Source organism: Astyanax mexicanus, chromosome 8 (assembly GCF_023375975.1).
Source record: "Astyanax mexicanus isolate ESR-SI-001 chromosome 8, AstMex3_surface, whole genome shotgun sequence".
Lineage (NCBI taxonomy): Eukaryota > Metazoa > Chordata > Actinopteri > Characiformes > Acestrorhamphidae > Astyanax > Astyanax mexicanus.
In genome coordinates, this window is record NC_064415.1 from 12657912 (window position 1) to 12680247 (window position 22336).

Consider the following 22336-nt stretch of genomic DNA (forward strand, 5'->3'; position numbering starts at 1 on the left):
CATTTTCAGAATGTTCCTGAAACGTTATTTCTGTAATGTTGTAGGTTGACTTTTTTGCTAAATATTCGTATAATAGCTGGGATACTGTCACAATTAAAAAGTGACAGGTGGAAACAGAATACTCACTGTATACAGTCAGGCTGAGTGGAAGTTGTTTTGGAACGTCTGTATTAACGTTGATGTAGCAAAATGGTTTCATGTCCCATTCTGTCAGACTCTCCACTATCCAGGTGACCGTCTTAGGTCCTGTTTTTTTGCTGAATCCTAGAGGACTCTCCCAATCCAGTAGCAAGTAGTCTGCAACATCTGTGCTGCAGTTTGCAGAGATAGAACTTCCAAAGCTTGCCACAATTCTCGGTGGGTCAAGCCGCAAATAAGAGCTGGCATTTGTACCTGTAGAAAATAACAATATGCTAGAGATGCGTTTCTTAACCTACAGCATTCACTGTTTAGTGTTCTTCAGTTGAAGTATTACGATAATATAATATTACAAAATACAGCGTTAACAAAAAATACAAATACACATAAACATACATAAAAAACGGACCTCTTTTACCAATATCTTCATAACCACTTGTTCTTGAGAAAATGATTTACAGAAAGTGTACATAAGAGTCATGATGTGTTTTTAAATGGATTATTGTTCACAGCTCTTCTCTTATAATGATGAATCCTGAAAAGTTGTTCTGGGAATTTAACATTTCCCAAATACAAAAACACTGGTTAATATCAGAGTCTTTGTTAAAACATTAAAAAAAGACATTTGTTCTTAAGATCAGTTAGGTGATGAGACTCTATGATCTAAATATGATCTAAAAAACAAATGTAAAAAGAACAGGCTAGTCGTAGGCTAGGCTAGTAGGTTGTCACTGCTGTACTGTAAATATATGTAACATAAATATATCCATAAATAACAGTCAGTAAATGTGTTTTCTTGAGTAATGTCCCACTCTAGGTAAGGCTTCAGAATTTGATATCTGAGGTAAAATGACAGGAGAACAGGGTTAAGAAACAATGATCTAATCTGACTTTTGTTCATTTGTAGTTTACAGTAAGAACACATGTCCTGACGTCTAACGTTTATATTAACTTCTGATAAAAAACTCTATGAAACGTAAAGTTACATTCTTTTTCATAAAAGGACACCATGATAAGAAGTGCTTTCAGTAGAAACAATTAAAAGTGCGGGACACAATGCTACTCAGTTTGGAGAAAATGTAAATATACAACATACAATACATATGTCAGGTCTTAGCCCTGTTTCGTGTCTCTGTGTGTCTTCCCCACGTGACCTGTGCCTCTCTGTGTCTCCTGTCAGTAGATTTCCACCATGTGTTTCTAATTTGTAGCTCCACCCCTTCCCCAGGTGTTTCCAATTCTAGTGTGTTTTATGTACTATAAATAGCTCTCCTCTGCCACCTTGTCCTCCGTCGGTCTTTGCACCTTCCCCTGTCGTTTGTCTCTCTGTGTTTCATAGCCTCTGTTCCTCGCGCCCTTAGTCTCTGTGTTTATCTCTTGTTTAATGTTTCTAGTTTCTTGTTTATTTCCGTGTTCCCTAGTTCCTTGTATATACCCCTGCTTTGTGTTTATTAGTTTATTCCCTTGTTTATGTTTCCCTTGCCCTGCTTAGCTTAGTTTCACCTTGTCTAGTTTAGCTTCTTGTTTATTTCCTTGTTTATTTATTATTATTATTATCTCTTGTTCGTTTATGTACTCTAGTTTCACTCGTTTGTTTTGGTTTATGATTATTCGTTTATCTTTGTTACGTGTTTACTTGTTTCATTGTTTATTTGTTGCCTGTCTCTTTGTTTATCGTTGTTATTTATTTATTAAATTATTCGTTTCACCCTTACCTGCACTTGTGTCCGCCTCCTCGTCTCCCTGCCTGGGTAATTCGTGACAACATAATTAATAATAATATTAATCAAATCTGTTATATTATTTTAAATATTAGGTGATAACTGATCAGTTTTTGTCATATGTATATAATTCAGACCTCTCACATATAATTTCTTCTAGAAACAATAAATGTAATGTGGAGTAACCTGTTTAGGTTGTTAAATCACCTTTACTTGGATGTAACTAATAATAAACAGAATACAGAAAAAAATAATTATTTGGGATTAAAAATAATTCTGCAAATGTTTTTCTAGGAAACTATAGGGTGGGCTTTGGTTCATAATAGCAAATGTGTCCCCCCCAATATCAAACCCGCTCCTACGCCCTTGCTTGTAATGCTAATGTCCAGATCAACAAAATGATGCAATATTATAAGATACTATTAATAAAGATAGTATACTAATCACATCAGTTCTTTTTTTTTGGTAATAATTTCAGTTTTTGGTCTAGAGCCTACCCGGAAATATTGGGTATGAGGACATGAATACACAGTGGACAGGGTGACAGTTCATCGTAGGGTACCACACACAACCATTCACACACACACTAAAAAGTTTTTACAGTTTAGCACAGTCAGTTCACCTACAAGCAAGGAAATTTAATTTTGCGGACTGTAAAGTTAAAAGAAATCAAATTAAAAATTAAAATTTGTAACTTCTTGCCTTTGGCTGACTCACCCTTTCTCTCCCTCCCTTTCTCCCTTACTCTCTCTCCCTCCCTCTCTGACTATCTCTCTTGCTGTAAATTAAATGTAACTGTATTTATTTCAATACTTACCATAACTGAGAAGAAGCAGGACTGCTCCAGAGTATAAAATACAGTATGTGTGAGAGGTTTTCATTGCTGTCTAAGATTATCAGCTGAAGCGGCTGCTTCCTGCTGCTGTCTGACTGTCTGTTTGAAAGTGCTCGCTGAACTCATGAGAAGAAACATTTCCTCATTAGCTGCACTGAAAACCATGACGCACTTCAACTGAAAGAGCTCTGCAAAAGCAGCCCACATTAAATTACAAATGGCCGCTGAATAAATATGATTTTGATAACTGGATGGATGATTGTAGCAGTAACGGTCTATGAAGTCATGTACAGACCAGTGAATATACTATCTGTTGCTCCCCACTTAGTAAGTGGTGCTCACCACTTTTTACGTAAAAAAAAATTACACCATGTCCCATTTCTTTTTAGAGCTTTGATTGAACTTTTGACAGTGGACTTGGACAGTGAATGGTGTTGCTACTATCTAAAGGTCAGGGTCAGTAATGCAGTAAGGTTTTCTATATTAAAGTTTGCTATCAAAAAGTCTACACTGTGAATAATCCAGTATAAAACTACACTACATTTCTGTCTGCTAGCTGCATTACTCTCACAACAAATTACTGTTAACACAGAAGGAGATAAACCAGTAAAATAATTTTATAATAAACTGTAATTTTATTTTGGCACAAAGATAAAACAACAGCATCACAGCTCATCACAGATATTTAGCCATGGAGCAAATATAATCTACTTCTGAATGAAGGAATACATTTATTGATAGTGAATAAGGTAAGAGAACGAACATAGAAAAAGAGCAATATTATTAATGAAGGTTTTAAGTTTATGTTACAATTCGATGTAAAAAAAAAAGTTAAAAATGAATGAAAAAACAATTTGATATCAATTATACTTCTGATAATCTAAAAACAGCTAAAAAAGTTAGAAGTTAAACCAGTGATACAAACATCTCATCTTTAGCATTACACAGAAACACAATGCACAAAACAAGCTGTTTATTATGTTTTTTTTTACAGTTTTTTTTTTGCTAATTGAATTTAAATGAAATTGCTTTCCTTCGTTTACCACTTTCATGGTGGCTGAAGTCATTTATCATCATTCTTCAGCTTCTCTCACTTCACTCACCATGTTCACATCATCTGCTTTAGCTGTAAAACACACAATAATGAACATATATTTAAGTGTTATGTTCAGTTTCAGTGTAATATATAAATCTATATAAGTCTCAGTGAGGCTGAAAGTCTGTTAAGTATTAAGGATACAGAGGAAGACTGAGAGATCTCACCTCAAGCTCTGTAGCTTTTCACCCCCAGTATGATGGTGGACAGCAGATACGGAGACGCTGCCGTTAAAAAACTGAGCAGATGGAGCTCTGAGAATGAAGCTCCTGGATTAGACAAACCTGAAACACACACAGTCATACACCACGTACAGAAAAACATTTCAGTAAAGATATGAAATGAAATGAAATAATAACCTTGGAATGTGTAGATCAAGCTATATCATTAAGCTATAACTACATTATAAAGCACTTGAATTTGTATATTTTGTATTTTTTGCCCAATTTTATTGTTGTACTTTAGAGATTGAGAAGAAGCAGTTATTGTGAGGTCTCTTAAAACAATTAGTAGTATTATCACAGTATAACTGTAGCCTCACTAAGTGGGATTACCTATAGTGGGCTTTTCTGGAGTGCATTTCACTGTGGTCGTGTTCGAGCCACTCCCAGTGCTGCTGGCTACAGTGCAGTTCAGAGTAACGTCTCCCTCTTCTGGTTTGAGAGTGAAGTTCAGCTGAGCTCCATCTTCCTCCTTAAAACCCCTCCATCTGTAGGACACTGTCTGATCTTCAGGCGCTCGACACAGAAGAGAAACATCACAGCTGTTTGTAGCTGCTTTCCAAGTGTGTTCACTCTTAATCTCCACCTTAATCACATCTGTAAATACAGAAGAAGTTTATATAATCCAAACACCTGTAGTTACAGTATGGGACATATAGCAGTCTCTTAATCTCCACCTTAATCACATCTGTAAATGCAGAAGAAGGTTATATAATCTAAACACATGTAATTACAGTAGAGAACATAGAGCAGTCTCTCAATCTCCAATTTAAACACATCTGTAAATGCAGAATAATTTTTATATAACCTAAATCAGCCAGTTTGCAAAGAAATAGTTAACTTATACTAAGCAATATAAGTGATGAAGGCTTTATTTTATTTAATTTATTGCCAGTAGAGTATGAAACATACCATTTGTTGGGACGAGCTGTGAGGATGACACTAAACAAATCCTTATGTTCGGTGTAATTAAAACAAATGAGACTTTCTTCAATATATTTTTTTTTACTTTTAACTTATTAAAGTAAAAAAAAAGTATGACTTAAATATTTGCAGTTGGCATATGAGTATATCTACACATGCTACCTGCCATGTCACCGTGCCATCCAAATAAACGACAAAGTAATAAAAGTGAGGACCATAAGGGGTTAAATATCTTTTGCAGCACATTTTAAGAGTATGATATTCAATTAAACCTGGATCCTATTCCTGCTTTTAGAGAGGATAAGGTTGTATGAAAATACTCACCATAGACGGTCAGACTGATCGTAGAAGTAATAAGCCCCGAAAAACTTTGAGTAGTAATGGTGTAATTTCCAGAGTCACTGAGCTGAAGATCCGTCACTTCTATACTGAGATCATCTCTGTTCACCTTTAGTCTTCCACTGAACTGCAGTTCATTTTTTATAGCAATATTGTAGTTTCTGTATTCTGCCAATAATTTAAAATTATATCCCCATCGTGCAAATACGACAGAATCTGTTGGATATCCGAGTGGTAAAATGAGGGAACTCCCAACAGCTCTGCACTCTGAAGGTGTTCTCTCTTCAGCCAGAGCACACACACCTACAGGAAAAGAGAACATTTATTATAATGAATACAACACAAGCACAATTCATAATCACAATCATAGGTATAATCACAAAATAGTGTAAATAATAAAATCTTAAATCTTTAAATGGCCAGTTATAAGTACTGGCCTGACTTGTTGTGTAATAGTAATAGCTTCTACATATTCTAATACCAGTTAAAACTTTCTGATTAGTATTGTTAATGAAAAACAGAATGAAAAAAATAAAGGATACATGTTTTTTTTTTTTAAAGCATATAGTACAATTCACAATTAAGCAATAAAAAACACCTCCCCCAATGTCCAGATCAACAAAACAATGCAATATTATAAAAATAGTTCAGTTTTTGGTCCAGAGCCTACCCAGAATTATAGGGTATGAGGACATTAATATACAGTGGACAGGTTGCCAGTTCATTGTAGGGTAACACACACAACCATTTACACACACACTGAGATATTGTGACGAATTTATAATATAGCCATTTCTCCTACAAGCAAGAAACTTAAATACCCAGAGAACATTTTGTGCCCTGTAAAATTCAAAGAAACCACATTAAAACTATTTCTGTAACTTCTTGCCTTTGGCTGATGGAAGTAAAATTAAATGAAACAGTATTTATTTCAGTACTTACCATACCCGAGAAGAAGCAGCACTGCTGCAGAGTATAAAATATGGTATGTGTAAGAGGTTATTATAGTTGTCTAAGACTATTAACTGAAGTGTTCGGGTGCTTCCTGCTGCCGCTGCTGCTGTCTGACTGTCTGTCTGTTTAAAAGAGCTCGCTGAGAACAAACATTCCCTCATTAAAGGAGAACTCTGGTGTAAAAAGCCGGCGCCAGCAGTGATGGCAGCATCCTGAGCTGTAGCTCGCATTATAGGATGTAAACAGTGGTTTTTAATAAGCTTCTTGTGCACTTTTTAAGTTATTAATGCCTCGATTTAAATGTCAGAGCTCTCTGGATTCTAGCAAGGAGGTGTTGAGCTACTTTGAGCTGGATAACGATGTAAGAAGCAATTTATCAGGGGAAATTATGCCCCGTGTGACCCAGTCTGAAGGGTGTTTAGACAAACAAATCTTGGACGCTGTGGGAGGTCGGAGGTGTGCTATTCATCTAAGGTAAGCACTTTTTATCATGTTTTACTACACAAAAAGTCCATTTTACACCAGAGTTATCCTTTAACTGCACTGAAAAAACATGATGTACTTCAACTGTACACAACATGCCACATATCATTGCAAAGGAAAATTTTTTTTTGTCCCATGACTTTTGCCAAAGAACACTACACTGATCTGCAGGATGTGTGTGTGGGTATGGGTGGTCCCAAGGTAACAATTCACTGAACTTTTTTACTATCATGCATTACTATATGTCTATATTATTATATAAATACATTTATTTTATAATAATGAATAGGCTTCAAGTTCATAAATTATTAATTGTTAATTTCATAATCAAATAAAAGTCAAAGTAATCCTTAGTGTGTAATAAAAGTGAGGACCATTAGGAGTTAATTAACATTTGTAGCACATTTTTAGGAGTGTATGATATACAATTAAACCTGGATTCCTGCTTTTAAAGCTGTATGAAAATACTCACCATAGACGGTCAGAATGATTGTCTCTGTTGGAAGCTGCTCCCCTGAAGAACTTTGAACAACAATGATGTAACTTCCAGAGTCCCTGAGCTGAAGATTCATCACTTCTACACTGAGGTCATCACTGTTCACCTTTAGCCTTCCACTGAACTGCAGTTCATTAGTGATAGTAATTTTTTTATTTCTGTATATTGCAAATACTTGTTCTTTATATTTCCACTGTGCGAATGATATAGTATCTGTTGGATATCCGAGTGGTAAAATGAGAGAACTCCCAGCAGCTCTTCGCTCTGACTGTGAGAGCTCAGCCAGAACACTCACACCTACAGAAAAAATTTATCATACTGAATACAACATAAGCACAATTTATAATCACAATCATAGGTATAATCATAAAACAGCGTACAATTATTGTTTATAATATTTAAAATTGCATATATTATAAAGTCTTTAAATTTTAAATTATTATTTTGACAGATTATGCCCAGACTTTCTTATTTTAAATGGTCGGTTTTACACACATGGACAAAATAGTTTTTAGCCCTCGTTAATGAAAAAAAAACACAATGGTCACAGACATAACTTGAATCTGACAACAGTAATAATAAATACAAATTCTATGAAAATGAGCAAATGAAAATCCAATATTGGTTTTGAATTATGGTCTATCAGAATTATTTTTAAAAGTAAACTCATTAAACAGTCCTGGATAACAATTATGGTGCACCAAAAAAAATAATTTGACGAAAGGGGCATGTTAAATCAAGGTCTGTCCACTAATTAGCATCACAGGTGTCTACAATCTTGTAATCAGTCAGTGGGCCTATATATAGGGCTACAGGGGGTCACTGTGCTGTTTGGTGACATGGTGTGTAGCACACTCAACATGGACCAGAGGAAGTGAAGGAAAGAGTTGTCTAAAGAGATTAGAAAGAAAGCTGTACAAAGGAATGTTAAAGGTAAAGGTTATAAGACCATCTCCAAGCAGCTTGACAATGGGGGGGACACATTTGCTTAAATTAATCAAAGCAATAAAAAAATTATGTATGCAATGTCTGAATTCTACATATATGACAAAATGACATAATATTTTAAATAATATAACAGATTAGATTATTATTATTATTATATTTATAATAATATTAATATGATAATAATAATAATAATAATAATAATAATAATAATAATAATAATAATAATAATTATAATAATAATATGTATTGGCATGTCAGTTCTGTTTACATGTATACATACATTTTCTCCACTCTGTTTTTAAAAAATCAGTAGCGTTGTGTCCTGTGTTTTTGACTGCAGTTAATTCGTTACCCAAACACTCCTAATCTGTTAACAATATTATTATTGTTGTGATTCATTGCTGTCATCACTGACCTCCCGTGTAAAGCCGCTGTTGTTTTAAATTCAGCACTCCCACCACGTAAAGCGCCCCACCCACGTCTTCTTGGCTTTAACTTTGCTTAAATGGAAATACCCAAGATACTGTTCTAAGCTACGCTGACTCTTAAGAAATAAGGAAATAGAAACGTCACCTGCAGGCTCTCCTGAGAGGGGGTTTCTTTTTACCTGGGAGGGTGCTGAATTCGGCACAATAGTAGTGTCTAAATCGGCACCCCCACCGTGAAAAGCACCCCCTCTTGGCAGCGCGTACGCTCAGTCTTCCTGATCAAAGCAGAGATAATTGTTTTAGCTAACTGTAATTACAAATGCACTCCAGAGAGGGGGTGTTTTTTGATGGGAGGGCAGAATTCTGCAAACTTTCAAAACAAAAGTTTATTTTAAAACAATTTCTGCTTTTTCTGCAGTATCAAATCCACCTATTTATGATACATACCCCCTCGATGCCTACACCAATGCTTGTGACTACAGTTGCATAAATTATTCAGAAATTTAGGCTCCATCGGACTTTAGTCAACCGCCTTGGACGTTCCCGCAGGAAGAAAGTAGATGACAAATCAAAGAGATGGATAATATTAATGGTAACAAAAGAGCCCAGAAAAACTCCTAAAGAGATTAAAGATGAACTTTTGAGCCAAAGTGGACTAAGTGGGAGACAATCAAGGTGGACACTATTGTTGAAAACAAAACATAAAAAAAAACAGACTGTAATTTGCCAAACTACATGTTGACAAATCACAAAGCTTCTGGGAGAATGTCCTATGGACAGATGAGGCACAAAATGGGACTTCTTGTTCACAGACAGAAAAATGAAGCATATGAAGAAAAGACCAAACTGTCCCAACTGTGAAACATGGAGGCTCTGTTATGTTCTGGGTCTACATGGCTGCATATGACACAGGGTGTCTTGAATCTGTGCAGTGTACAATGAAATCTCAAGACTATTAAGGGATTCTAGAGAGAAATGTGCTGCCCAGTGTCAAAAACTTGGTCTCACTCACAGGTCATGGGTTTTGCAACAGGTAATGACCCAAAACACACAGCCTAAAACAGCAAAAAAATAGAGGAAAACACTGGACTATTCTGAAGAGGCCTTCTATGAGCCATGAGCTAAATCCTATTGAGCATCTTTAGAAGGAGCTGAAACATGCCGTCTAGAAAAGGCACCTTCAAACCTTAAAAAAGAGTGTGCTCATGGGGAATGGGCCAAAATACTGCTGAGAGGTGCAGAATCTCTTTGACGGTTACAGAAATCGTTTGATTGCAGTGATTGCCTCAAAAGGGTGTGCAACAAAATAATAAGTTAAGGGTACCATCATTTCTGTCCAGGCCTTTTTCATGAGTTGATTTTTTTTTTTTAAATTATGTTAAGGCATGGTTGAAAAGTAATGTCTGTCTTCGATTTGTTCATTTTCATAGCATTTGTATTTATTAATACTTTTGTAAGATTTAATTATTTCTGTGACCATTGTGGGATTTTCTTTCACAAATTGAGAGGTACCAACAATTTTGTCCATGTGTGTACAAAAAAGTACAAGTCTGACTTGTTGTGTAATCATAATAGCGTTCTAATTCTACACATTCTGATACACACACCAGTTAAAATTTTCTGAATAGCATTGTCAATGTAAAACAGTTGATAAAAATCACTAGAATTAAAGGATAATTTTATTTATTTATTATTTCTAAAGCATACAGTTCACAATGAAGCAATAAAAAAACACCTCCTCTAATACACCCTTGTAATGCTAAGGTCCAGATCAACAAAACAATGCAATATTATAAGACACTATCAATAAAGATAGTATAATAATCACATTGTTTTTTTTTTTTTAGTTATAAGTAAATTTTTTCGTCGAGAGCCTACCCGGAATTATAGGGTATATGAGAACAAGAACACACAGTGGACCAGTTCATTGTAGGGTACCAGACACAACCATTCACACACACACTGACATTATTGATGCATTTAGAACAGCCAATTCACCTACAAGCAAGAAAATTAAATACCCAGAGAACATTTTGTGCCCTGTACGATTCAAGAAACCATATTAAAACTATTTATGTTAACTTCTTGCCTTTGGCTGACTCGCCCTTTTGTCCCAGGGACGTAATGCGGGTGTGTGTATTAGGGCTCTAAACCCACTATAAACACAGAGTTTGAATTAATTACACAAAAGAACCTCTTAAAAGAAAAAGGACCCTTGATTTTACCCAGAGAGTTTTAATCCACAAAGGGATCTAATTACCATACACAATCATGCCCTTAATGTCACCAATAAACACCACACACTCCAAATAACCCCTGGAACTAGCCTAGCTCAATTATTAGACTAAATGGTTCAGTATGGGAGGGAATATAGTATATACCAGTGGAATAACCCGAAGGAGACAACAAAATAAGAAAAACAAACTTTATTATAATTGTTCTCCTTAAATATAAACCCAGCTAAAATCATGCATGTTGTAGAATAAAATAGATATAGCCTTAGCTTAAGACCTTAGGCTGGAACAACAGTTCAAACAAAAAAAGAAAACAATAAACAAAATACTCAAAACAATTATAAGTGTCCCAGTCTCTAAGTTGACCAACTCCCAGGCAGGCGGAACCCACTCTTCAGTCCACAGGCGTCCACGCACGGCTCTAACAGGACACAGAAAAGGCTGAACAGTAACCAGTTCCCTTTGGGCTAATCAGCTTCAATCATAGCATAGCAAGGATTAATAAAACTAAGCTGAACTTATACCAGTCACCGAGTAATACTCCTCATAAAAGCAGCTCTGCAGCCACATACACTGAATTTAACAATGCTGTTTGTACTCACACCGCTCTGGGCACAGTCTCAACTGTACCCAGAACTTTCAGCAGCTCGCCCTCAGTGTATGGCTCGACCCGACGCGCTCACAATGGCCGCCGTCGTATGCTCCGTCTCCAGCAGCCCCCAGGTCCGCTGCAGGTGCCCACTTTAGTCCGTACTCCGGCTCGTTCTCCCACGGCGTCCTCACCACGCGGCACGCCGAGTTCACCGTTGCCGCTGCTGCTTCTGGGCCTGCGCACTCCCGACTCGCGCTGCCTTCACGAGCTCCGCTTCCTGCCCGGGTGCTGTCACCGATTTCCCCTTCCCCCAATAAAAGTCCACCCTTTTAAAATAAGAGTCCAGACATTCCGCGCCCTCCCGCTGCTCTGATTGGCAAAAAAAAAAATCAATAATTAATTGCAAGGGCAGTTTCAGCTGTTCAGGTAATTAGATGGTCTTAAGGAAGTCCGTGATAAACAAACCCAAAACACAGCACATGAATCACAGCAAATAAACAAAATCCAAAATAAACCACAATCCCAGCAAATAACAGAATTCAAAATAAATTACACAGCAATACCACATAATACACACTTATAATATAAATTAATTATATCAAATAAACTCTTTTTTTTTCACCCATCTAACACTTTCTCTCCCTCCCTGTCTTTTTTACTCTCTCTTCCACTATGTAAAATTAAATGTAGTAACAGTATTTATTTCAATACTTACCATACCCGAGAAGAAGCAGCACTGCTCCAGAGTATAAAATACAGTATGTGTGAGAGGTTTTCACTCGTTCTGAATTCCTGGAGATTATATGTGACTCGCGGGCATCAGGGAGCCGCTACCGAAATGCGGGAGAGTCCCGCAGCTTCAGGGAGACTTGGTTTGTCTGTTATTAAAAAGGTTTTAGGTTAATGTTACAATTCAATGTAAAATAAATGTTAAAAATGAATGAAATAACAATTTGATAGCAATAATACTTCTGATAATCTAAAAAAAAACTAAAAAAAAAAAAGTTAGAAGTTAAACCAGTGATACAGACATCTCATCTTTAGGATTACACAGAAACACAATGCACAAAACAAGATGTTTATTTTTTTATATATATAGTTTTTTTGTACAGGAATATTGCAATTGCGTGGTGGAAAAATCCGTCCCTAGGGATAGGTCTGGCAATGCGGCCGGACATGGCATTACATATGAGTGTTTCAAGCAAGCACTAGAGATGGCAGCAGTATATTGAACAAGAATTGTCCTGTTGAGATAAATGACCAGGGTGTGTGTTTAGAAAAGGTTAATAGTGTTGTTGCAGGACCTCATAAATATTACATTTGGCTGTCAAAGTGACCATCAAATTTGGCATCATGTCAAAATGTTGATCACCATGACAAGAAAAAGGACTCGTCATTAAAAATACCTTGTTGCAGTTCTGATTTACTCTATGAAAATCTGGCACGACTACCTACAAAGTTAAATTCTTATCAGTTGATTTTTGATGTAGAGAGTACATTTATACATTTTGTTAAAATTAATCCTGATAGGATGAATATTTTATAATGGATTCTCTGAATGCATTACATAGATGGTGCCAACTACAGAACAATGCCATGACTTCAGTAGTCTGTGGTCTTGAGCAGGTTGTTTCTTATGACAGACACATAAAATGAACTATTTATATGGATGAAGGGTTTTGACAACTCTATATTTTACTATAATGTGTTTACAATCATCATATACAATTTTAAACTGCTACCTATTACTGGTTAGAAGTTATAGTGATTTGAACCAGTAATGGTCTTTTCTTTCTCCAAAGGACTGGAAACTTTATAAGAATAAAAAATACCACTTTTATAACTCATTTTGCAGTAACCTCTGGGTTTTTGTGTGGTCTACTCATATACAAACAGAAATCCGCAGTGTCTCTTTAAGAGCGGTTGTTCTGCTGAGTGGAAATCTATTAGAGAAAGTATCTATGGCCAAGCATCTCTCTTCCTTAGCCTTTCAGCTGGCCGAGCTCGCCACCTGATTGGCTGAGAGACCTCATTCTCATACCGTCATGTCCAGTAGGCTCCGCCCTGTCTGGCTGTGGGCCAGAATCGGAGCAGCGTCGAATAAAATGCTTTTAATTCGTAATTAAAGTTAAGATTCCGTCTCACATTATTCCTCGCGCGGGGTGGATATAACTGTGGATTATAGGAGACTGGATCGATGGATTTTCTTGAGTGTGGACTCGTTTTGAAGGTAAGAGAGTGGGGGACGCGCTGGTGGGTGTTGGGGGGAGTGACTGTAGGTAACTACAGGACCAAACCTGTGCATTTTTCAACTCTGAACACGCGCTGCAACGCGCTCTTTCAGCTCTAATTCAGGGACCGTACATCCTACACTAAAACGGAGCACAGTTTCGGAATCCGGAGGGGCAGACGGTTCGAATGGTGTATAACATGTCCGCATTCGATCAATACGGTGGCCGAGAAAGCCCAGCGCAGTGCAAATAGAAAAGCGCTGCAAAAGCACAAAACACATCCATCAAAATTACAACACAGGCGCAGCAAATAGAAAAACGCGCTGCAAAAAGAAAAACGTGCTGCAAATATAACCACAACACAACGGAAGTGAGTCACAACACAACGGAATTTTCCCGGGGGACCTTAAAAGATGCTGTACCAGCTGTATACAAAGGACAATAAGTGGCAAACAAGCTTCTGAAAAGTAAGTTATGTTTATTACCTGTGATTACCACGGTTGTGTGCATATTATTAAAAGTTCTGCTTCACAAAACGCCTTGTTTGCCACTTATTGTCCTTTGTACACATAGTGAAGTCCGAGACGTTACTGAAGACGCAGCTTAGCTGGTACAGTATCTTTTAAGGTCCCCCGGGAAAATTCCGTTGTGTTGTGACTCACTTCCGTTGTGTTGTGGTTCTATTTGCAGCGCGTTTTTCTTTTTGCAGCGCGTTTTTCTATTTGTTGCGCCTGTGTTGTAATTTTGATGGATGTGTTTTGTGCTTTTGCAGCGCTTTTCAATTTGCACTGCGTTGGGCTTTCTCGGCCACCGTAGATCAAATATGGACGTCCGATAAACGGAAATATGAAAATTATGATTTAATATTTTCATAACCAAGGCATATTTCGCCCTAAATGTTTATTTTCTGAAAGGAGATACAGCTAAATAGGCTATATAACTGAAAAGCAAGGATTCTAAGCTATAAATGGTATATTGGGTGTCTATATTGAACCTATAACTATTCATAAACACAGCCAGATATTAAATATCATATTTTTCTGGCCCGCCGGCGGGCCAGGGCGTGTTAAGAGGTTAACCCTGCAACAAAGATTATTCAGGTTATTAGCTGGTCATTGATTCTCGGGAATTGTTTTAGTCTGTGCCGGTCACATGGTCGTTGTAGAGAACATGCTTTTTAAGTTTTGAGTGTTTCCTCTTTCAGTTCTCATGTTTTAATTTTAGTGTGTCTCAGGCTGGGCTATACTTTGTAGCCTGTCTTTACTTTGTAGTTTGCCTGCTTAGTCAAACAAACTCATTGAAAGCAAATCTATGTAGCAATTTTACCATAACATTTTACCATTGTGTAAAATCCAGTAAAATGACTGTATCACATAAATCCACATGTTTCTTTTACTTCAGATAAGCTGTTTTATAGTGTGATTTAAGTATATGGGTGTGGCAGAAAGTGAAGCTCGAGCAAAAATACTAATTATAACCGTATTTTTGCACTTTAAGGCCCACAGGGTTATAAGGCGCACTATCAATGAAAGTCTAATTTATGGTCTATTTTCATACATAGCTGTGACACTAGTAAGGCACAGGGATGTTGCCATGTTTTCCTTATAATTCAGCAGGTCTCGTCATTAGGGTCTTGAGTCTTGGTGCTGGAAAACTAAACTAAAACTTCTCTATAATGCTGTACTTCAATGAAATGGCTTTATTAGTCCTAACAAACTGGTATAATGTTTACCTGTAATTAAGTCTATTTAACATTAGAATAAGTACAAATAAACATTTAGAGATTAGTGAGAGTGTCTACTGGTAATTAACATTGGAATGTAACTAAATAAAAAAGTCAGTGATCAGTGGATGTGTACCTGTAACTATCTCTATAAATGATTAGAATAAAACTAAATTATCATAAAGTCAGTGATCAGTGCAGGTTCTTTTAAGGTTCTTTATAGATGAATATTCCCTATTCTAGTGTATATAAAACCTGTAAATAACTCTATAATACATTTGAATAAACCCAATTTAACATAAAGTCAGTATTGTACTGTTAACACCGAAGAAGTAAAAACAGTCAAATACTGTTGTAATAAACTTTCATTTTATTTTTGTGCAAAGATAGAAACAACAACAGCACAGCTCATCACAGACATTAAGCCATGCAGCAAATAGAGTTTGCTTCTAAATAAAGGGTTTTATTGTTATTGAATAAGGTACTGCAGTAACACACAGAAAACGAGCAATATTATTAAAAACAGAGAGTTCAGGTTAATGTTACAATGCATTTGAATTGTAAAAGTATGTAAATGTAGATAAATGATAAATTCTAAAAATTTATAAAACCAAAACAAATTAATATTAATTATACTTCTGATAATCTAAAAAAAAGCTAAAAACAGAGTTAGAAATTAATCCAGTGATACAAACATCTCATCTTTAGGATTACACAGAAACACAATGTATAATACAAGCTGTTTATTTTTTTTATATATATATATATATATATATATAGTTTTTTTCCTAATTGAATTTAAATGAAATTGCTTTCCTTCGTTTACACCTTTCATGGTGGCTGAAGTCATTTATCATCATTCTTCAGCTTCTCTCACTTCACACACCATGTTCACATCATCTGCTTTAGCTGTAAAACACACAATAATGAACATATATTTAAGTGTTATGTTCAGTTTCAGTGTAATATATAAATCTATATAAGTCTCAGTGAGGCTGAAAGTGTGTTAAGTATTAAGGATACAGAGGAAGACTGAGAGATCTCACCTCGAGCTCTGTAGCTTTTCACCCCCAGTATGATGGTGAACAGCAGATATGGAGACGCTGCTGTTAAAAAACTGAGCAGATGGAGCACTGAGAATGAAGCTTCTGGATTAGGCAAACCTGAAACACACGCAGTCATACACCACGTACAGAAAGACATTTCAGTAAAGATATGAGGTGAAATAATTACCTTGGAATGTGTAAATCAAGCTATATCATTAAGCTATTACTACATTATAAAGCACTTGAATTTGTATATTTTGTATTTTTTGCCCAATTTTATTGTTGTACTTAAGAGATTGAGAAGAAGCAGTTAATGTGAGGACTCTTAAACCAATTAATATTATTATCACAGTATAACTGTAGCTTCACTAAGTGAGATTACCTGTAGTGGGCTTTTCTGGAGTGCATTTCACTGTGGTCGTGTTCGAGCCACTCCCAGTGCTGCTGGATGCAGAGCAGTTCAGAGTAACGTCTCCCTCTTCTGGTTTGAGAGTGAAGTTCAGCTGAGCTCCATCCTCCTCCTTAAAACCTCTCCATCTGTAGGACACTGTCTGATCTTCAGACGCTCGACACTGAAGAGAAACATCACAGCTGTTTGTAGCTGCTTTCCAAGTGTGTTCACTCCTAATCTCCACCTTAATCACATCTGTAAATACAGAAGAAGGTTATATAATCCAAACATGCCTAGGTACAGTAGAGAACATAGAGCAGTCTCTCAATCTCCACCTTAATCACATCTGTAAATGCAGAAAACGTTTATATAATTTAAACACACTTAGTTACAGTATGGGACATATAGTCTCTCAATCTCCAACTTAAACACATCTGTAAATGCAGAATAATTTTATATAATCTAAATTAGCCAGTTTGTAAAGAAATAGTAGTCATAAGTGATGAAAGCTTTATTTCATGTAATTTATTGCAATTAGAGTATAAAAATACCATTTGTTGGGAGGATGGCAATAAAAAACCTAATGTTAGCAGCAATTTAAATAGACAAGGTATTGTTTACTATAAATTATTTTGATTTTTTACATTTTAAAGTAAAAATTATGAATTATTAAATATTTTCAGTTGGCATAAACCTATGGCTATACATGCTACCTTCAATGCCATCATACCACCCAAATAAAAGCCAAAGTATTCCTTAGTGCGTAATAAAAGTGAGTAATATAGGGGGTTAAATAACTTCTGTAGCACATGTTTAGGTGTTTACAATATGCAATCAAACCTTGGTCCTATTCCTGCTTTTAGAGAAAATGAAGCTGTATGAAAATACTCACCATAGACGATCAGAATGATTGTCTCTGTTGGAAGCTGATCCCCTGAAGAACTTTGAGTAACAATGGTGTATCTTCCAGAGTCACTGAGCTGAAGATTCATCACTTCTACACTGAGATCATCACTGTTCACCTTTAGTCTTCCACTGAACTGCAGTACATTAATGATAGCAATTTGTTTATTTTTGTTCCGATATATTGAAAATATTTGTTCTTTATATCTCCACTGTGCAAATGATACAGAATCTTTTGGATATCCGAGTGGTAAAATGAGGGAACTCCCAGCAGCAGCTCTGCGCTCTAACGGTGTTCTCTCCTCAGCCAGAACACACACACCTACAGGAAAGAGAACGTTTATCATACTGAATACAACACAAGCACAATTCATAATCACAATCATAGGTATAATCATAAAACAGCGTACAATTATTGTTTATAATATTTTAGATTATTACTTTAAAAAATCTTTACATTTTAAATTATTATTTTGACAGATTATGCCCAGATTTTCTTCTTTTGAATGGCCAGTTATAGTTATATGTACTAGTCTGACTTTTTGCGTAGTCGTAATTGCTTTCTAATTCTATATATTCTGATACATACACCAGTTGAAACTTTCTAATTAGTATTGTTGTAATGATTATGATAAAAAAAAAAACACTATAATTAAAGGATAAACATTTTTAGTGAATAACTATTTACTTAATTTATTGCTAAAGCATACAGTATAATTCACAATGAAGCAGTTAAAAAAACACCTCCCATAATGCACCCTTGTAATAATTGCCGTAGGAACCGGGGGGGATGGGTGGGACATGTCCCACCCAATATTAGAAACAGGTGGATTTGTCCCCCCCCAAAAATGAAATGGTTTCGCTCAGATGAGCTGTACTATTAATGAGGAGACCGGTGACCGCTGAGTAAATGGGAAATCTCTTAATGCCAATCACGGTTCAGGAATTAAATTCCGCCTCTCAGTAGAAACAGCCAACCAGCTTGCTGGTTTTGCGGTGCGCAGGAGAGTGTGCTGGTGGGGGGGAAGCCCCTCCTCTGCTGTGAGATTAAGCAGCGCGATCGGGATTCAGCAGCTGATTTTAAACCAGATATTGATATACAGCATTTTTTTCTAAAAGAAAGGTAACGGTAGGCTAACCATGTAAACTGCTATGTTTCTGATAGCTGGTTAAAAATGCTCAAACCAACTCTGCGTTTAATAAAATACAGCCTGTGACAGTCAGTTAGCTTAACTTTGGAATTAGCTTTGGAATTAGTTTAGTTTAAGAAAAACAAAACTATATAGCCTAATGTTCAGCGTGCCCTGTACCTGATCAGCTAATAACTATTTAATTTTCATTCATTTAGGTAACTAGTCAGCTAGAAGCTGGATGGAGATAATAGCTAGAATTTAGTACAACACTGGGTAATGTTGGTAGTTTAAAGCAGTTTCTTAACCCTGATCCCTGCCCTTAAATTTGTTTTCCATCAGATCCAACTGATTAGCTAATAAACAGTCCTTTACTGAGTGTACCTGTTAAAATCTCTTAGCCCTCTATGGATCATAAATCAATCATTATGTATGTCCAGCAGTGTATTAAACACATCATACCATCACTTACTTTATTAAGTGCATTTAAAACAGAGAACGCTCTACAATATGCAGAACAGTGGCAGTATGCAATAGAATATGTAAGAACAGGGTTAAGAAACACTGATCTAATCTGACTTTTGTTCATTTGTAGTTTACAGTAAGAACACATGTCCTGACGTCTAACGTTTATATTAACTTCTGATAAAAAAAACTCTATGAAACGTAAAGTTACATTCTTTTTCATAAAAGGACACCATGATAAGAAGTGCTTTCAGTAGAAACAATTAAAAGTGCGGGACACAATGCTACTCAGTTTGGAGAAAATGTAAATATACAACATACAATACATAATTAATAATAATATTAATCAAATCTGTTATATTATTTAAAATGTTTAAAAAGGTGATAACTGATCAGTTTTTGTCATATGTATATAATTCAGACCTCTCACGTATAATTTCTTCTAGAAACAATAAATGTAATGTGGAGTAACCTGTTTAGGTTGTTAAATCACCTTTACTTGGATGTAACTAATAATAAACAGAATACAGAAAAAAATAATTATTTGGGATTAAAAATAATTCTGCAAATGTTTTTCTAGGAAACTATAGGGTGGGCTTTGGTTCATAATAGCAAATGTGTCCCCCCCAATATCAAACCCGCTCCTACGCCCTTGCTTGTAATTCTAATGTCCAGATCAACAAAATGATGCAATATTATAAGACACTATTAATAAAGATAGTATACTAATCACATCAGTTCTTTTTTTTTTTTGGTAATAATTTCAGTTTTTGGTCGAGAGCCTACCCGGAAATATTGGGTATGAGGACATGAATACACAGTGGACAGGGTGACAGTTCATCGTAGGTTACCACACACAACCATTCACACACACACTAAAAAGTTTTTACAGTTTAGCACAGTCAGTTCACCTACAAGCAAGGAAATTTAATTTTGCGGACTGTAAAATTAAAAGAAATCAAATTAAAAATTAAAATTTGTAACTTCTTGCCTTTGGCTGACTCACCCTTTCTCTCCCTCCCTTTCTCCCTTACTCTCTCTCCCTCCCTCTCTGACTATCTCTCTTGCTGTAAATTAAATGTAACTGTATTTATTTCAATACTTACCATAACTGAGAAGCAGCAGCACTGCTCCAGAGTATAAAATACAGTATGTGTGAGAGGTTTTCATTGCTGTCTAAGATTATCAGCTGAAGTGTGCGGCTGCTTCCTGCTGCTGTCTGACTGTCTGTTTGAAAGTGCTCGCTGATCTCATGATAAGAAACATTTCCTTATTAGCTGCGAAAACCATGACGCACTTCAACTGAAAGAGCTCTGCAAAAGCAGCCCACATTAGATTACAAATGGCAGGTGAATAAATATGATTTTGATAACTGGATGGATGATTGTAGCAGTAACAGTCTGTGAAGTCATGTACAGACCAGTGAATATACTATCTGGTGCTCCCCACTTAGTAAGTGGTGCTCACCACTTTTTACGTAAAAAAAAATTACACCATGTCCCATTTCTTTTTAGAGCTTTGATTGAACTTTTGACAGTGGACTTGGACAGTGAATGGTGTTGCTACTATCTAAAGGTCAGGGTCGGTAATGCAGTAAGGTTTTCTATATTAAAGTTTGCTATCAAAAAGTCTACACTGTGAATAATTCAGTATAAAACTACACTACATTCCTGTCTGCTAGCTGTATTACTCTCACAACAAATTACTGTTAACACAGAAGAAGATAAACCAGTCAAATACTTTTTATAATAAACTGTAATTTTATTTTGGCACAAAGATAAAAACAACAGCATCACAGCTCATCACAGATATTTAGCCATGGAGCAAATATAATCTACTTCTGAATGAAGGAATACATTTATTGATAGTGAATAAGGTAAGAGAACGAACATAGAAAAAAAAGCAATATTATTAATGAAGGTTTTAAGTTAATGTTACAATTCGATGTAAAAAAAAAGTTAAAAATGAATGAAAAAACAATTTGATATCAATTATACTTCTGATAATCTAAAAAATGCTAAAAAAAAACAGAGTTAGAAGTTAAACCAGTGATACAAACATCTCATCTTTAGCATTACACAGAAACACAATGCACAAAACAAGCTGTTTATTATTATTTTTATAGTTTTTTTGCTAATTGAATTGAAATTAAATTTCTTTCCTTCGTTTACCACTTTCATGGTGGCTGAAGTCATTTATCATCATTCTCCAGCTTCTCTCACTTCACTCACCATGTTCACATCATCAGCTTTAGCTGTAAAACACACAATAATGAACATATATTTAAGTGTTATGTTCAGTTTCAGTGTAATATATAAATCTATATAAGTCTCAGTGAGGCTGAAAGTGTGTTAAGTATTAAGGATATAGAGGAAGACTGAGAGATCTCACCTCGAGCTCTGTAGCTTTTCACCACCAGTATGATGGTGGACAGCAGATATGGAGACGCTGCCATTAAAAAACTGAGCAGATGGAGCACTGAGAAACCTGAAACACACACAGTCATACACCACGTACAGAAAAACATTTCAGTCAAGATATGAAGTGAAATAATTACCTTGTAATGTGTTAATCAAGCAAAATCATTAAGATATTATTACATTATAAAGCACTTGTATTTGTATATTTTGTAATTTTTGCCCAGTTGTATTGTTGTACTTAAGAGATTGAGAAGAAGCAGTTATTGTGAGGTCTCTTAAACCAATTAATATTATTAACACAGTATAACTGTATCCTCACTGAGTGAGATTACCTGTAGGAGTCTCCTCTGATGTACATTTCACTCTGATTGAGTTTGAGCCTTGCACAAATCCGCCGATTGCAGTGCAGTTCAGAGTAACGTCTCCATCTTCTGGTTTGAGAGTGAAGTTCAGCTGAGCTCCATCCTCCTCCTTAAAACCCCTCCATCTGTAGGACACTGTCTGATCTTCAGGCGCTCGACACAGAAGATGAACATCACAGCTGTTTGTAGCTGCTTTCCTAATGTGTTCACTCTTAATCTCCACCTTAATCACATCTGTAAATACAGAAGAAGTTTA

General features: G+C 35.9%; 2 protein-coding genes across 13 annotated transcripts in view; both read right to left on the reverse strand.

The window, feature by feature from the left end:
* The window catches only part of LOC111190601 (intercellular adhesion molecule 1-like), a 33240-nt gene extending 30437 nt beyond the window's left edge, over positions 1-2803 (reverse strand). For 3 of the 4 annotated variants that reach the window (XM_049482221.1, XM_049482219.1, XM_049482220.1), the window contains exons 1-2: positions 2677-2802; positions 127-393 (exon numbers count right to left, since the gene is read on the reverse strand). In XM_049482221.1, the coding sequence (XP_049338178.1) occupies positions 127-393; positions 2677-2740 (331 nt within the window). In that variant the 5' untranslated portion in view covers positions 2741-2802. Of the gene's footprint in view, positions 1-126; positions 394-2676 lie in introns of all 4 variants that reach the window. The other variant, XM_049482222.1, reaches the window with a different exon arrangement.
* LOC125803855 (SLAM family member 8-like) overlaps positions 1-22336 on the reverse strand; it is a 63746-nt gene extending 41410 nt beyond the window's left edge. For 3 of the 9 annotated variants that reach the window (XM_049482228.1, XM_049482225.1, XM_049482227.1), the window contains exons 1-5: positions 20405-20539; positions 17693-18025; positions 16792-17055; positions 16410-16526; positions 16192-16272 (exon numbers count right to left, since the gene is read on the reverse strand). In XM_049482228.1, the coding sequence (XP_049338185.1) occupies positions 16220-16272; positions 16410-16526; positions 16792-17055; positions 17693-18025; positions 20405-20468 (831 nt within the window). In that variant the 5' untranslated portion in view covers positions 20469-20539 and the 3' untranslated portion in view covers positions 16192-16219. Of the gene's footprint in view, positions 1-3306; positions 3821-3957; positions 4075-4344; positions 4609-15710; positions 16273-16409; positions 16527-16791; positions 17056-17692; positions 18026-20404; positions 20541-22197 lie in introns of those variants that run through there. The other 6 variants (XM_049482226.1, XM_049482230.1, XM_049482229.1 and 3 more) reach the window with 6 other exon arrangements.